Source organism: Cladophialophora carrionii (genome assembly GCF_000365165.1).
Source record: "Cladophialophora carrionii CBS 160.54 unplaced genomic scaffold supercont1.2, whole genome shotgun sequence".
NCBI lineage: Eukaryota > Fungi > Ascomycota > Eurotiomycetes > Chaetothyriales > Herpotrichiellaceae > Cladophialophora > Cladophialophora carrionii.
The window spans coordinates 937,291-951,225 of record NW_008481827.1 but is presented as its reverse complement, the minus strand read 5'-3'; the positions used below and the strand labels follow the sequence as shown (position 1 = coordinate 951,225).

The following is a 13,935-nucleotide window of genomic DNA, read 5'->3' as shown; positions in this document are numbered from 1 at the left end:
GGCTCTTCCCTCTTCAACACAGCCCTTACGTTAATTCCCTGCGATTGTGCATTACTCTTCATTGCCAGTCCAGCCTTGTGCTGTGTCAAAAGAAGACCTCCATCGCCATGTCTACCTCCGCCAGACGCCGCTTGATGAGGGACTTCAAGGTACGGCCCTCGACCCCAGGATCCTAGCGTAGCCTAGCTGAATCATATATCCTGTGAATATCAATCATACTGACTCTGCCTGTAGCGCATGCAGACTGATCCTCCTGCCGGTGTCTCAGCCTCTCCCATCGCAGACAACGTCATGACATGGTACGGCTGCCCCTCTCTATCCCTATGAGCCCACGCACAGTCCAACTAACACAACCCGCAGGAACGCCGTGATAATTGGCCCCGCAGATACACCATTTGAAGACGGCACCTTCCGCCTCGTCATGCAATTCGAAGAAGCCTACCCGAACAAACCACCTGGGGTGAAATTTGTCTCGGAGATGTTCCACCCCAACGTCTACGGTACCGGCGAGCTGTGCTTGGACATCCTGCAGAACCGATGGTCTCCGACGTACGACGTGGCTGCGATCTTGACGAGCATCCAGTCCTTGCTGAATGATCCAAATACGAGCTCGCCAGCGAACGTCGAAGCGAGTAATCTGTACAAGGATAACCGGAAGGAGTATACCAAAAGAGTCAGGGAGACGGTGGAAAAGAGCTGGGAGGATTGAGCTTGGACGATGGGAACGAGAATGAAGTTGATGAATGTTGTTCCCAAGCGATCTCGTGGAAGTACCACTCCAGAGTTTTTTTTATCAGCTATCGCATCAGCAAGCGGACGAAACGGTGTTGGCGCAATAGGGCGTTCTTGATGGGTTATCCTCACACCTTCGGGCTTGGAAAGTCAAATGGTTACCAAGGAAGAGCTGGAGTCGACGTCTCATCTAGCAGCGGTACGAGGTCGCAACGTCAATGAGTTTTGGATGGCGTCCCCGTACGAGCCAGGAGTTGAGACTTGTATCGCTTTTGCTACCATCTCAATTCCAAGAAGGACCAAACGAGACGATATCAGCATGTCTTGAGTTTCGCAAGCAGAGCCTATGTGAGAGTGTCACGAATCTGAGTCTGTTCCCTTCGCCTCCGCCCCCCATTGCTCTGTACCCGTACAAAGGTATTTGATGGTTAACAGTCGGTAATTGCCGCATGTGGACTAGGGCTGCTGCGTGGAGAGGCCGTGTGATCTTATCGCGTTATCGGCAGCCTGCATGGAATCTCCAACCCCCTCCATGCCTCATGCCTCTCCCTTCGCGCTCTCTCGTCTCACATCACTTGGTACGGAGTATAACTGCAGTCCAGTTCTCGTTCCTTTGGCCAGTCTCATTTCTTCTTGATTTCTCACATCGTCTCACATCGTCATGGGCAATTCGCAGAGCTCACCGAGGCTCAATGAGCCCGCCGTGGAGAAGCTGTTGGTACAGCAACTTCAAGCCCTCCGAACTCGGGATGCCCTGCACCAACGCGAAATCGAACATGACTATATCCAAGTCGAAAGCGAGAAGGGCATTCCTCGATCTTTCTCGACCGATCCATCTCTCGACGTCACAACGGCCTCAGAATGGGAGAAGGAGCTCCTCGCCGACCCTAAGAATCGGCTCGCACTGAACGCCCTCCTCTCCAATAACATCCGCGATATAGTCTCGAACAAAGTCACGACCCTTTCCGATACTCAGACGTTCAATGTTAAGATCCCGTTCGAAGGCTCCCCGGTGACAAACCAACGCAGCTCAGGCAGATGCTGGCTCTTCGCAACGACAAACGTCCTGCGCGTGCCAATCATGAAGAAGTACAACCTCAAGGAATTTGAGCTGTCGCAGGCGTATTTGTTCTTCTGGGACAAGATGGAGAAGGCGAACTGGTTTCTCGAGCAAATGATCGACACTGCGGGTAAAGACTTGGACGAACGCATTGTGCAGGAGTTGTTGGGCGCACCAGTCAATGATGGAGGCCAATGGGATATGGCGAGTAATTTGGTGGAGAAATACGGGCTGGTGAGAAATATATCCTCCATGTTTTGATCGTTGAGTTCTCGTCACTGACAGCAATGTGATACGTGCAGGTCCCTCAAAAACTCTACCCGGACAGCTACAACGCCATGAACTCCTCCGCCATGGGGAGTATTATCACCACCAAACTCCGGGAAGATGGCCTAGCACTCCGCGCCCTCGTCAACAGTAGCGGTCCTGCCTCCACGAAGAAGTCTTCCTCTATAGTGTTGGCAAAGTCGAAAATGATGCGCGAAATCCACTGCATCCTCACTCTCATGCTCGGCCCACCACCCAAACCAGATCAGAAGTTTACCTGGGAATACTACGACAGCAGCGACAAGTACCACAAATTGAATCTCACACCGCTGGAGTTTGCCAAGTCCATGTCCTCTCCATCCGTAGTCCGAAGCCTTGGAGGTGCAGACGTGTCGCAGATGTTTTCGCTGGTGAATGATCCGCGAAACAAGTACATGTCTCTACTTACTGTTTCTCGACTCGGCAACGTCGTTGGTGGACGCCCAATCACATATGTGAATGTCGACATGTCAACCATGAAAAAGGCAGCAATCGCCATGCTCAGAGCCGGCGTGCCCGTCTTCTTCGGCAGCGACGTGGGGAAGTTTTCAAACTCACAGTCTGGAATCATGGATCCCGATCTCTACGATTACGGCCTTGCATTCAACATCTCCCTCAACCTGTCGAAATCTCAGCGTCTCAGGGTCCGCGAAAGTGCCATGACGCACGCGATAGTTTTGACAGCGGTGCAGGTCGAGAGGGATGAGCAAACGGGTGAAGACAAGAGTGTAAGGTGGCGGGTTATGAATTCTTGGGGTGAGAACGCGGGCGACAAGGGGTATTTCGTCATGACGGATAAGTGGATGGACGAGTTTGTCTATCAGGTTGTTATAGAACCCGGCTTCGTGGGCAAGGATGTCAAGGGGATTTTGAAGACCGAGCCTACGGTACTACCTCTATGGGATCCAATGGGCGCGTTGGCTTGATCTTGGAAGAGGGACGTGTCTCCAGAATGATATCCAGGCAGGAGGAGCAATAGACTGGACTGGAAGAACCTATGAGAACGAAGTACCCAAGACGGATGACTGACATGACGCGCTGGTGAATATGAGATGCTTACACCCGGCAGTATTTACTCGTCGTGCCTTATATGTGCACCAACGTGACCAATGCTGCTTGCCCAAGGCTAGAGAGACCCTGCCGATAGGCATGGGCTGGCATGGATGGCCTTACTGGCGAGGGTGGCGAGGATGGCCACTTCCAGCGCCCGACACTCCCGCCTCATGATTGGCGGAATGACCTTTCGCAAACAGCTCGGCCGTCCCACGCACGGTCTCGGTACCGGTACTGATATCCGTGCTTGTATGCGTCAACTAGGTATGGACTCCGTACAGAGGTGCACATGTGTTCGCGGAATCGATCCAGGTCTTCCAGTCCTCTGTTCTGCCTCGCGAATACTCGTATAGGATACGACTTGGGATAGCTACAGTGGCTACTTGATCGTGTTTAGCGCTGCGTGAACGGCCCGCCCTGCCGACTGAGGACGTACCCCTACAGTATCAGCGTCAGCATCATCAGACTGTACGTAGTCCCTTCATGTGACGCTACTATACTGTACTGTACCGTGCACGGGGAAGGAAACAACGGCTTGTTAGGTTGCAGATATTGTATTGTTGTATTGTGGTCTGTTCAGCGTGCTTGGAGGCAAAGCTTCCCACCAGGGGAGGGGGGACAATTGTTATGGTACGGCGTTATCTGGTGTCCTGTTATGTACTCTTTCTCCGTGACTGGTCGAGCGGGAAGCGCTGCTGATATTCCGTACTCCGTACAGTGCTACGTTTTGCTGGATTTCACGTTCATCCATGGCAAGCAGACCATGAGACTGGAAACGGGACGGTGTTCACGTCCTGGAAAATTTCACTCGGCTGTCTTGCATTGATAGAGCTATGAAATTGACCTGCAGAGTGCGTAATGCAGCCCCGGTTCATGCCGGGGGTGTGTGAACGGCCTGTTCTCCCCCATTGGATGAGTTTGGCCCAGAACTTTGTATATCAACCGGGTGTAAGTACAAAAGAAGCCGGCCGTCTGGCAACAGATGTGTTCGTCATAAGTAGAGTGGTTGGTCCTCCATCTAGAAAATAATGTAATTGGAATGGTATGTCTCAGACCACAGATTCCAGCCCCGTCATCTGAGACAAAATGTCCAAATGTTCAACAAGTCGGGTATCAGAGAGATATTGGATCGGTCAACCTGTCATCTCCACCGTGAGATGCTTTTGCTGAAACCAGTCTGGCCCCAGCCCTGGATAAGCTTCGAATATTCGTGAAAGGGATCGTCGCCGCTAAAAAGAAAAAGAAAGGGAAAAATGTACAGACAAATTACCACCCAGACCAATTTCTTCAGTGATCCCTTGCTAGGTAGCCAGTGAACTGACGACCTGCCCTCGCCTCAGCGATTTCTTCCTCAGCACTCGCGTGTTGTGCTTTCCTGGCACCGTCATGATGCCGATTCTATTCTCTTGCACCTCTCCTCTCTGTTCGTCACGTGAATAGCGTGATTGCCGGTGCTGGTCTGTACTTGGATTCCGGGAGTGTCCCGAACGTGGCATACCACTGCTGCTCTCCCTTTGTGCAGCAGGGGGGACGTCATCCGAGTCTACCCGTGTCGACCAGTAATCGGCTCCGTTGCGAGTAGGCGGAACCTGCGTCTCATAGAAAACGCCACTGGGGCCAACGCTGGAAGATGATTTTCTCGGCGAGTGCGTCGTGGAGGCGGAAAGAGAAGTCACGTTGCTGTCCGCGCGTGAATGAGATACGTCTAGGCGTGATGGATTTGGTTGTCGGTAGAAAGAATTCGAGATCGGAGAGCTGAACTCAGGCAGGTTCAGCCGGAAGGCCGTCGGCGTTATAGGATGCGCAACCGCTTTAGGAAGAGATGGACCAGATGCCTGATCTGGTAGGGCGTCGTATCGTCTGGACTGCCTGCCCGACGTCGACCTCAAGTGGGATGGTGTTGAAGAATCATGGGACGGACTGGGCAACTGGGTTGGAGGACGATTTCTCGGGGAGGGTATCGCAAGGTTCGCGGACTTGCGCGGAGTGGTCGGACTGGGTTGAGGCATTCTCTCCTGTAGAGGCGTATTGTCCAGTGGGTTGATGGCTGAGTGATGTGATGACCGGTGTTGAGTGGAGACGTTTGGTCCATTCGCTGCGCTGATAATCGAGTCATGGGGTGATCGCTCGGATATCCTCGATAGAGTAGCTTGGGACCTTTGCGTAATCGGCGACGAGGTGCCACGGTTGCTAAAAGAGCGGGAAAAATTGGTTGTCCTGTTCGGGCCCAATGGCGAGGGCGACGGGGACGGCGAAGGTAAGGTCAGCTCCCACGTTCTCGTGACCGTTTCCGTGTCCTTCTCAGGGGTTTGGATGGGGGTGCCATGAAGTTCCTTGCGCCCAGTAATCGTGGTCGCTCTGGATGCTGGCCGGGTCATTATCGAGCCAGTCTCTACCTGCGACATCTGATCTTGTCGGGACTGTGATCTCTCCATGATAGTACTCCACCATTCAAAGGGACTTCTCCTGCCCGTCATCATCGAGTCATTGTCCGCGAGTATCCCGAATTGCCTCATGCCAAACTTGGAACCCGTAAGAGACAGATGTTGAGAACTGGGGACTACCCGGCCTCTCCTCAACGTTACCCGCCGCATGGGACCTCCTGTGAGACCATCGAACTCGTGGCGCTGCCTCGCCTTGCGACGTAAAACCCAACATCGCAAACCGATGGCGAGTATCACCAGTAATAGTATTGAACCAACTGCGATGATGACAATGTAAACCCAGAGCGGTAGACCAGTGTGGTCGAAGAGAGTCATGAAGAATTATGCGATGGTCGAGTTGTGGAGAGCGGCATCGAGCCAGACTGTCGAGGGTTGAGTGCCTGGGACGCAATAATAAGACCACAAGTGGTGGACGAACCGGCTGGGGCAGTCAGCGACAGCTGTAGGATGAAGTGTAGTGGTTGCAGTGCCCCCTGGTGGCAAGCGAGTCCGAATGGATGGTGGAAAGTTCGTTTGACAGGTTGTGACAGCGGTTCATGCAAGCTCTTCCGTGGTTTGCGACACACTTTGCACCTCTACGGGGAGTATGCCGGCAAAGATCTCAGGTGGATGAATTTTTTGTCGTCTTTGGGAACAAGACGATATCGGCGAAGGTGGAAGGGAATAGAAATGCGGCCAAGGTCAACATCGACTTTGAATCTGTGGTGGATGAAAGAAATAGTGGTGAGTAGAAAAGAGGCGGACTCGGCTGTAATTGAAGATGAGACGTTTGAGTGAAGAGACGGTGACCACCACGAACGGTGTTGCGAAACAGCAAGGCGTGGTGCTGGGACGAGAACGAGAGTAAGACGTGAACCGCCAATAAGCCCCAGGCCGCGGTCAACGAGTTTTTCTTGTAAGCCCGTCAAGAGAAACAAAAGGCAGTTGGGCGAGGATTCCGAAAGATCCAAAGTTTACTTTTGGCTGCCAGGCATCCCACCATGTCAGCTGGCTGGCAGATTCCCGACTCCGAACGGGGTTGTGGAAATGGGTGGTGGTCGGGAAATGTGCGAGGAAGCAACGGCTGGATGAATGAAGTAATTACGGGGGTATGGCTGCAATCGCCAGCATGGATGGGGCCAGGTTTTCATGCAAATAAAAGGATCATAGCGTCATTGTCGACGGCGAATTGCCAATTTGTGAAGTGTAAGCCACATGCTCCAGGAACACAAACCGAGACGCGGCACGAATCTCGATTATCGCGGGAGCATGGTACGCTGAAGGCACTCGGCGTTGCGAGAATGAAAAGCATGACGGTGCAGATAGCCGGAGCAAACGAAGCACTTCGGCCGGGGTGTGGATGTGCATGGTGTGAAAGGTGCAGCGAATTGAGCACTTTGAAACACAATGAAGAGCAGACGAGTCGTCTTTACGCAAGGGGAAGGAGCCACTAGAGAACGGCTGGCGCAAGGAACAAGGCAGACTGCAGCGCGATGCAAGGGGCACGAGGAAGTAGGCCATTGCATTGGACGAAGCGACGAACACCTGGCCACGCCACCACTGGATCGTCAGGAACAAGGCCGCACTAAAGAAGGACCGCTGCGGAGATCGAGTGGATCGCGACCAGGGAAGCACCAGCTTTCGAAACGCCAACTCAGAGGGATGGGCAGCACCAAAGGTCCAGCAGCAATGCCGGGATCAGGGTGGTCAAACGCTGGACGCGGGGAAGAGACTGGGGGATGGCAGTGTCCCTCGTCAAGATGCGATGAATGGGCTCGGAAGCCGGTCGTGTTTGACGTGAGAGAGCGTTAGCTCTTTGAAAAGGATCTTGGAGCTGCGAGGAGGTGCGAGTAACAGTCAATGACAACGGGGAAGAGCAAGACTCCAAGGTGATTGGGCTGCCCGTTGGCCGATGGCTGCTGTGCAGCTCGCCTGACTGCTCTCTGCTCAAATGCGCTTGCGGCGTCGGGCCATCAGCAAGGGCTCGGCAGATCCCTCCTCGCTAAGAATTGCCGGGCGCTCTTGAGGGCCTAATCCATTCACTTGCTGCAAAGCAGGCCGCAGATCGGCCTCCACCAACATGAAACTGCTCCAGAGCACATGGACGGCACCCAGCTGGGCTGGTCTGTGGCTAGGCCTCACTAGCCACAGCTGATGACCCAGACGACGCACTAATCCCGCACAGGATACGGAGTACGAGTACGAATCCAGAAAGGCTCCTCGAAGCACCCTCACCGGCCTTTCACTTTTGCAGCGAATCCTACTGTATTCGGGCACATTCTAATCGTCGACTTGATAATCACTTGCAACTCTTTCCCCTTGCAGACTGCACGGTGTAAATCTCATAATATTGCTAGTCATGCACCAGATGAGTACTCTGTATTACTAACTTCAAATTCGAGCAAGCGAGATGAGCGGATCTAGCCATGGTCTAGCGAAGAATAGCTCAACTTCTACACCGTAACGGAAAACCTCATCTCGGAGAATAAAAGCTGACGGTGCTCGTGGTTCACATTGCTGCCTTGGAACTGACGCAGACGGGTATCATTTATGAAACGAGAGTCATCGAACAGATAAAGCTGACCGACACGAAGATGTCGGCGCAAGACTGGCACCTTCACCGACGCGGTCAAGCTATGCCAAGGGTCACGGTCTGGGGCTCGTTTGAGGTGGAAGTTTGAAGGCATGCGAGAGGGGAATCCCTAGCAGCCCATATTGTGCCTCTGCTCCCTGTGCATCCGGTGGTTTCCATCATCCCTCCCCATGGACGTCGATCAGAAGCCAGGTGACAAGCTTGAATCTGAACTACTTCCTTCTTCGAGCACCTGGGCACGTGCCATTGGAGCGTGACACTCGTGTCGGCACGGCAATTACTGAGTAGAAAGCCTTCTCAATTGTGGAGGCCAGCCTTGAGAGCCTCGGATGAGCCAAAGCAGCAGGCGGACCGACCGTTGGATGGGGGTTTGCTACGGAGTATTTGGCGGAACAGCTACCGCGCCAAAAGACGCACTTTGGGCCTTCACCGATCCTTCAATTGCCCGCTGTAAAAATGAAGATTCCAGGTGATCATGATGCCTCCATCGCAAGTTCGACCTGAGTACCTGTCATCTGGTACATCGGACATTTGCAAAATGCTCCGCCCACGGTGATACCACCTATACGTTTGTGTTTAGTTTTTGGTCGTTTCGAGACTCGGGAACCGAATCCTTGTCCTGGCCTCCCCGCAGTAGGATCTACGTCAGTATCGCAGGTATATCGCACTGTTGAGAATCGACCCAAGTGTTGTGCCGACAAGCTCCACGAGATGGGTAAACAACCAGCTGTGATATTCATTGCCAGGTATCAGATTCCATCCGTCCTCAGATCGGTCCTCTGCTAACCCTGTCTCCGCAGGCATGGTGCACGTCTTGATCAAGCAGACAGGAAATGGACTGCCACCGCCGAAGCACCTTATGATCCTCCCTTATCGTACGGTGGTTGGGTACAGTGTCAATCTCTAGGCGTGAGGATCAATAACGAGCTGCACAATCTCGACAAACAGGCCAAGGCTTCGAGTGAGAATAAAGAAGATGCTGGTCAAGAGCATCCCCGGAAGAAGCGAAAGATTATCATCCACAGCTCTCCGTATCTGCGATGCGTCCAAACCTCGATAGCGATCGCAGCCGGCATCCAACACCCTCAGAACCATAACAGACCACAGCCACAGCGCCTGCGATCCCGTCAACTTTCTAGCCTCTCCCCGACAGACGAGAAGTCGGAGAATGCCTCGGATGCCAAAGATGTCAGTCGATTCTCTCTAGAGCGTTTTGCGAGCAAAGAGAAGGAACACACGAATCGCATCGGTTACAATACTTGCATCCTGCGGCTTGATGCTTTTCTCGGCGAGTGGCAATCTGCCAACTATTTTCACGAGGCTTCATATCCGCCGCCCTCTGCCATTCTGGTCTCCCAGGCAAAGATGGCACTCAAGATACCGCAAGAAGAAATTAAAGGTGCCGATCTGTCGACCTCTTTCAGTTTCAACCTGCCAGACATTGATGTCATGGAAGAGAAAGAGAACGAGGCAACGGCAATGCCAGCACATGAAAAGACGGGTTTGCGAGCGATGGCGGCCGCCGGTCATTCTTTCCCCAAGCGACCAAGGAACATCTCGTTTGGAACCGAGCTGGCGAACGGTGCCAGGATTCTGAACAAGGCTTTGCAGCGGCCGTTGGGCTACAGTCCGCCGGTACCAAATTATGCGATCGGATCTTCGGACAACATCCCGCCAGGCTTTGTCGCACACGCCCGGGATGCGTGCATCGAGTTTGATGCCTGCTGGGATAGTCAGGGTGAGCCTCTCGATTGGGGCGACGGGGGTCCGAACGACGAGGAATGGGGCAAAATGCATCGAAGATTTCGCAATGGATTGCAGAAATTGATCGCATACTACGAGAATCAAGCGGATTCATCGAATGGAGATGACGAGGATTTGGTTATCATCTTGGTTTCTCACCAAGCTGGTTGCAATGCTCTCATCAGACTCCTGACTGGAGCACCTGCTCTAATTGACGTTGGCCTGTCCTCATTATCCATGGCTGTTAGAAAGGGAAATGAACGCCCAGATCTAGAGCCGCCTTCCCCGACTCGTCGAAGAGGCTCAATTGACACGAGCATCTCCGAGGACTATGACATGAGGATCATAGCCTCCACAGAACATCTCCGGGCTGGATCAAACCCTTTGGGTCTCAACTCGCCTAGACTTGGAAAGTCACCTGCTTTCGCCAGTCGTCGAGCTGTGGGGGCTGACTCACCGGATGGCTTCAGTCTCGGCGAACCCATGGCGCCTCGTGGGTCAGGGTCTATGATGCCAGCCCGAAGCTCGAGTCAGACATCGTATGCCGCAGACGCCATGGACCCGTCTACACCCCCAACTGGTCTATGGCGAAGAGGTAGTCGTTATTCGAGAGACGAGACGGCAGACTCGAGCGACGCAGGGGCGACACCTAGTACCTGGAGTGGAACGAGGTCGGACAGTATCCAGGAGGAGTTTCCGTCAGTAGAGGTGAACGGGGCAGAAGTCCATTCTGATACCATGGGCAGTGAGCGAAGATCAGACTCCCACCTACTACCCGTTCGTAGTGCGAGTCAAAGGGGTCTTTGGGGCGGTGAGTCGTCTATCAGAAGGGACAGGAGTCCTGGGAAGCGCCGTTGGACTGCTATTGACCGGTCTCCTTGAAGACCTTTCGGAGCGTTGGGCCACGTTGCAGCTCGACAAGGTGAGAGTGAACATTTCATGATGCCCGACGAGGGTAATCACGATGCATCTGTTGCTCACTTCACTTCTGGTTTTCCACCACTACTCCATCACTTCTTTCTCTCACTTTTCCGTCACTGTACTCCCACCACTAAGTTCCCACCTCTTCTCAGACCTTCCCACTCTCATCTTGCTTTTCATCATTTCACAATACACCAGGTCCGCTTGTTGTCCAATGCATTCTAGTCACTGTCACGAATGACCACGGCCACATCGGCCAAGCCCATCTCGGCCTAAATGGCGGGTTCAACAAGCATCGCTCCTTGGTCGCCGCCAGTTGTGCCACTTGGGACGGAAGTCGTCACGGTTTTCGTGGGACCAGAACAACAGAAGTTCGGCGTCCATAAAGACCTTATCTGCGCGTCATCGAAGTTCTTCAACAGTGCCTTCAACGGAGGTTACCAAGAGACCACTTCGGGAGAAATCCAACTTCGCGGGTTGGATGCAAAGCTCTTCGGCTTTTTCTATCGATGGCTGTACTCCCCTGTGCGGAGAGTGGGCGAGGTAACCTACCAGCGAGCACAAGACGCTCAACTCCAACCCGATGAACTACTTCTCCATATCTACCGCCTTGCAGGTTACCTTGTTGTGCCCGGCCTCCAACTCCTGGCTATCGAGCAACTCAAAGACACATTCTCTTCCTTCGAACCCACGATCCCCAGCCGTGAGTTTATTTATGGCGTGTTTGAAGATGATCAACAGAAATTCATGCAATCCTACCTGGTCAAGCACATTGTCTTCTGGATTTCGAAATCGGAAGACAAGGACGCTTGGGTCGAGCTATTCACAGTGCACCAGAAGATAGCAATGGGAATGGCTGTTGAATTTGCAACGCTGGAGACTACACACATCGATGCCCTCAAAGTCATCCATCCTTCGAAAATTCCAGATTTCGAGTCCACTCTATTCCTGGATCTCCCAGCCCTTCAAGCTGAAGCTCGCGCAAACGATGTTCTGCCGGTGGAATTTTCAAGTGGAAAAGTCTTGGGCAAGTCCCTACTGATCACTGGAAGCATACACTCACTAATATTGGCTAGCCCGAGCGAAGATCCTCGATCGTTTCAAACACCTCTTGCACCGACCAGGGTCGCCTGCCAGTGAGGATGAATCGATGGGAGGAGAAATGGGATCGTCCCCGACGAGACGAATTTCATTGCGACTTCGTCACGATCGCCACCGCCACAGACGCCGAACCTGATCATCACAGAGGATTGCACACATGAGAATGCTGGTATATGAAGATTGAAGCAGTTACTAGTACCGGCAAAAGCTGTAGCATGCGTGGAGATTGGATTGAAAGAGAGCTGTCAGCACTAGGAGCTTGATTGGAACATCCTGACTTGAATATGAGCTTAAAGGCTGTTGGCAAACCACGATTGGAAGAGATCAACATCAGGTCGAGGGTGTGCAAGACTATGGTAAGGATCGATTGGCGTCTGATGCAGGGCAAGTTGTCAAGCATGTAAGAAAGAAGTGAGCTAAACATCGAGAGCTGACCACGGGGTTGCAGCTCGAAGCTGGGCGGTGCAGGAGACACAGAACTCAGTTGGGAGCACATTCCGCGGCGTGTTGTGACATAACTGCGAGGCGACAATGACCTAAAACATACAGCTGAATACGAGTCTCAGCAAGAGACGAAACGTGCATAGGGACACTCCCATGTTCATGAAGCACTGTTAGAATTCAGACCTCTGCCTTGACCACTGGAGTAGATTCATTAGCAGAATCAACAGCCATCGGGAGGCGGCGAGCAAGTGCCGCACGGGGCGACCTCCATCTATAGAGTGGCCACCCTGCTTCAATCAGCGTGCGCATCTAGGTGACTTTCTTTATAAACTCCTCGATTTTTGGCACCACGATATCATACGCCTCTTCAGGCAGATAGTGTCCATAACCCTCTCCCACTCCAACCCCTTCGTACTGAGACCCTTCGCTGACCCACGCTTTCCAGGTTCCCGCCACATCAATTCTCGCGCCGAGCTTGGCTTTGCTGAAGAAGACCAGCAGCGGCACGCCGATTTTCCGTCCCGCCTTCTGGTCCTCTTCCTGCTCGCTCGCCTCGGGCGCCGCCCCGGCAGCGTAGTCGAGCGCTGTATAATACAGCGTCTCCTTACTATCGAACAGCTCGGCATAGATATCCACCGCACCGTCCTGGCAGATCCGTTCCAGCGACTTCGGATTCGGACCTGCAATCCGTGTATGCGCACTCCTCGCCCAATTGGCGCCACCATATGCAGAGATCATGTCAGTGGCGAGCTGAGCGTTGGCGAGCAGGGGCCAGTGGAAATATCCTTGGGCGATTGCCGGGTCGGAGAAGGCGGTCCATTGTTCCTTTGTGGGGATGATGTCGAGCATAAGTGTGCCGATGACAGTGAGGTTCAAGTCCTTGTATAGGCTTGGGGACTGCCGAGGTGAGTGAGAGAAATCGACAGAGAGACGATGGGAAATCCTCGCGCCGCGGTCGTGGCCTCCTAGGATTACTTTGCGTGGTGTTGAGGACGATTTCGTGTTGAAGACGGAGGCAAGAGATTCGAGCAGCGCTGTGCCAACCGAGCGTTTGGTATTGACCGTCGCGTCGCCGACAATGGGCGAGGAGATGCCGTAACCCGGCAGTTCAGGAACGAAGAGGGAGGCTTTGCCGTGTAATAGAGGGACGACATATCGCCACTCATAAGCAGACTGGGGGTACCCATGGATCAAGGTCAAGATGGGCTTGTCGGGCCCCAGGTCGGATATGTAGCTGTGGACCTCTGAGCCAGATGATGTCTTTGTGACTTTGTGCTGTAGATTGAGTGAAGAGAAAAGGGATTGAGTCTTTGCTGCCGCCATGGATGCCGTCTACCCTATGTCTGCTATGTGTTTTGAGCTGGTCTGTTATTGATAAAGGACAGCACCAGGTCCAATGCGTCGGTGTAGGCGATATCTAGATTCTTTCTTACCTTGCCACCCAGATGATAGAAAGGTCATAGCATGAGAAGGGCGTAATCGTCGCAATTACTAAACTACATCCATTTGCGAGCTTTACCCTGCGCAATGAGCGAATCAATCGATCCTCGGTAACTGTG

General features: G+C 53.1%; 6 protein-coding genes across 6 annotated transcripts; 4 read left to right on the top strand and 2 right to left on the bottom strand.

Annotated features, from left to right (window-relative positions):
• Window positions 1-107: 107 nt before the first annotated feature.
• On the top strand, window positions 108-709 carry G647_02403 (ubiquitin-conjugating enzyme E2 2; the record flags this gene model as incomplete). Its single annotated transcript, XM_008726752.1, has 3 exons — window positions 108-149; window positions 235-299; window positions 361-709. 3 exons carry the CDS (start codon window positions 108-110, stop codon window positions 707-709), a joined length of 456 nt encoding a protein of 151 aa, XP_008724974.1.
• Window positions 710-1,393: 684 nt separating this feature from the next.
• G647_02402 (uncharacterized protein) lies at window positions 1,394-3,024 on the top strand (the record flags this gene model as incomplete). The annotated part of the gene is made up of 2 exons (XM_008726751.1): window positions 1,394-2,026; window positions 2,095-3,024. The coding sequence occupies 2 exons, from the start codon at window positions 1,394-1,396 to the stop codon at window positions 3,022-3,024; spliced, it is 1,563 nt and encodes a 520-aa protein (XP_008724973.1).
• A 2,012-nt stretch (window positions 3,025-5,036) lies between these two features.
• Window positions 5,037-5,267, bottom strand: G647_02401 (uncharacterized protein; the record flags this gene model as incomplete). Its single annotated transcript, XM_008726750.1, has 1 exon — window positions 5,037-5,267. The coding sequence occupies one exon, from the start codon at window positions 5,265-5,267 to the stop codon at window positions 5,037-5,039; it is 231 nt and encodes a 76-aa protein (XP_008724972.1).
• A 3,611-nt stretch (window positions 5,268-8,878) lies between these two features.
• On the top strand, window positions 8,879-10,792 carry G647_02400 (uncharacterized protein; the record flags this gene model as incomplete). The annotated part of the gene is made up of 2 exons (XM_008726749.1): window positions 8,879-8,913; window positions 8,968-10,792. The coding sequence occupies 2 exons, from the start codon at window positions 8,879-8,881 to the stop codon at window positions 10,790-10,792; spliced, it is 1,860 nt and encodes a 619-aa protein (XP_008724971.1).
• A 315-nt stretch (window positions 10,793-11,107) lies between these two features.
• On the top strand, window positions 11,108-11,971 carry G647_02399 (uncharacterized protein; the record flags this gene model as incomplete). Its single annotated transcript, XM_008726748.1, has 1 exon — window positions 11,108-11,971. The coding sequence occupies one exon, from the start codon at window positions 11,108-11,110 to the stop codon at window positions 11,969-11,971; it is 864 nt and encodes a 287-aa protein (XP_008724970.1).
• Window positions 11,972-12,685: 714 nt separating this feature from the next.
• Window positions 12,686-13,699, bottom strand: G647_02398 (uncharacterized protein; the record flags this gene model as incomplete). The annotated part of the gene is made up of 1 exon (XM_008726747.1): window positions 12,686-13,699. The coding sequence occupies one exon, from the start codon at window positions 13,697-13,699 to the stop codon at window positions 12,686-12,688; it is 1,014 nt and encodes a 337-aa protein (XP_008724969.1).
• Between the last annotated feature and the right edge of the window lie 236 nt (window positions 13,700-13,935).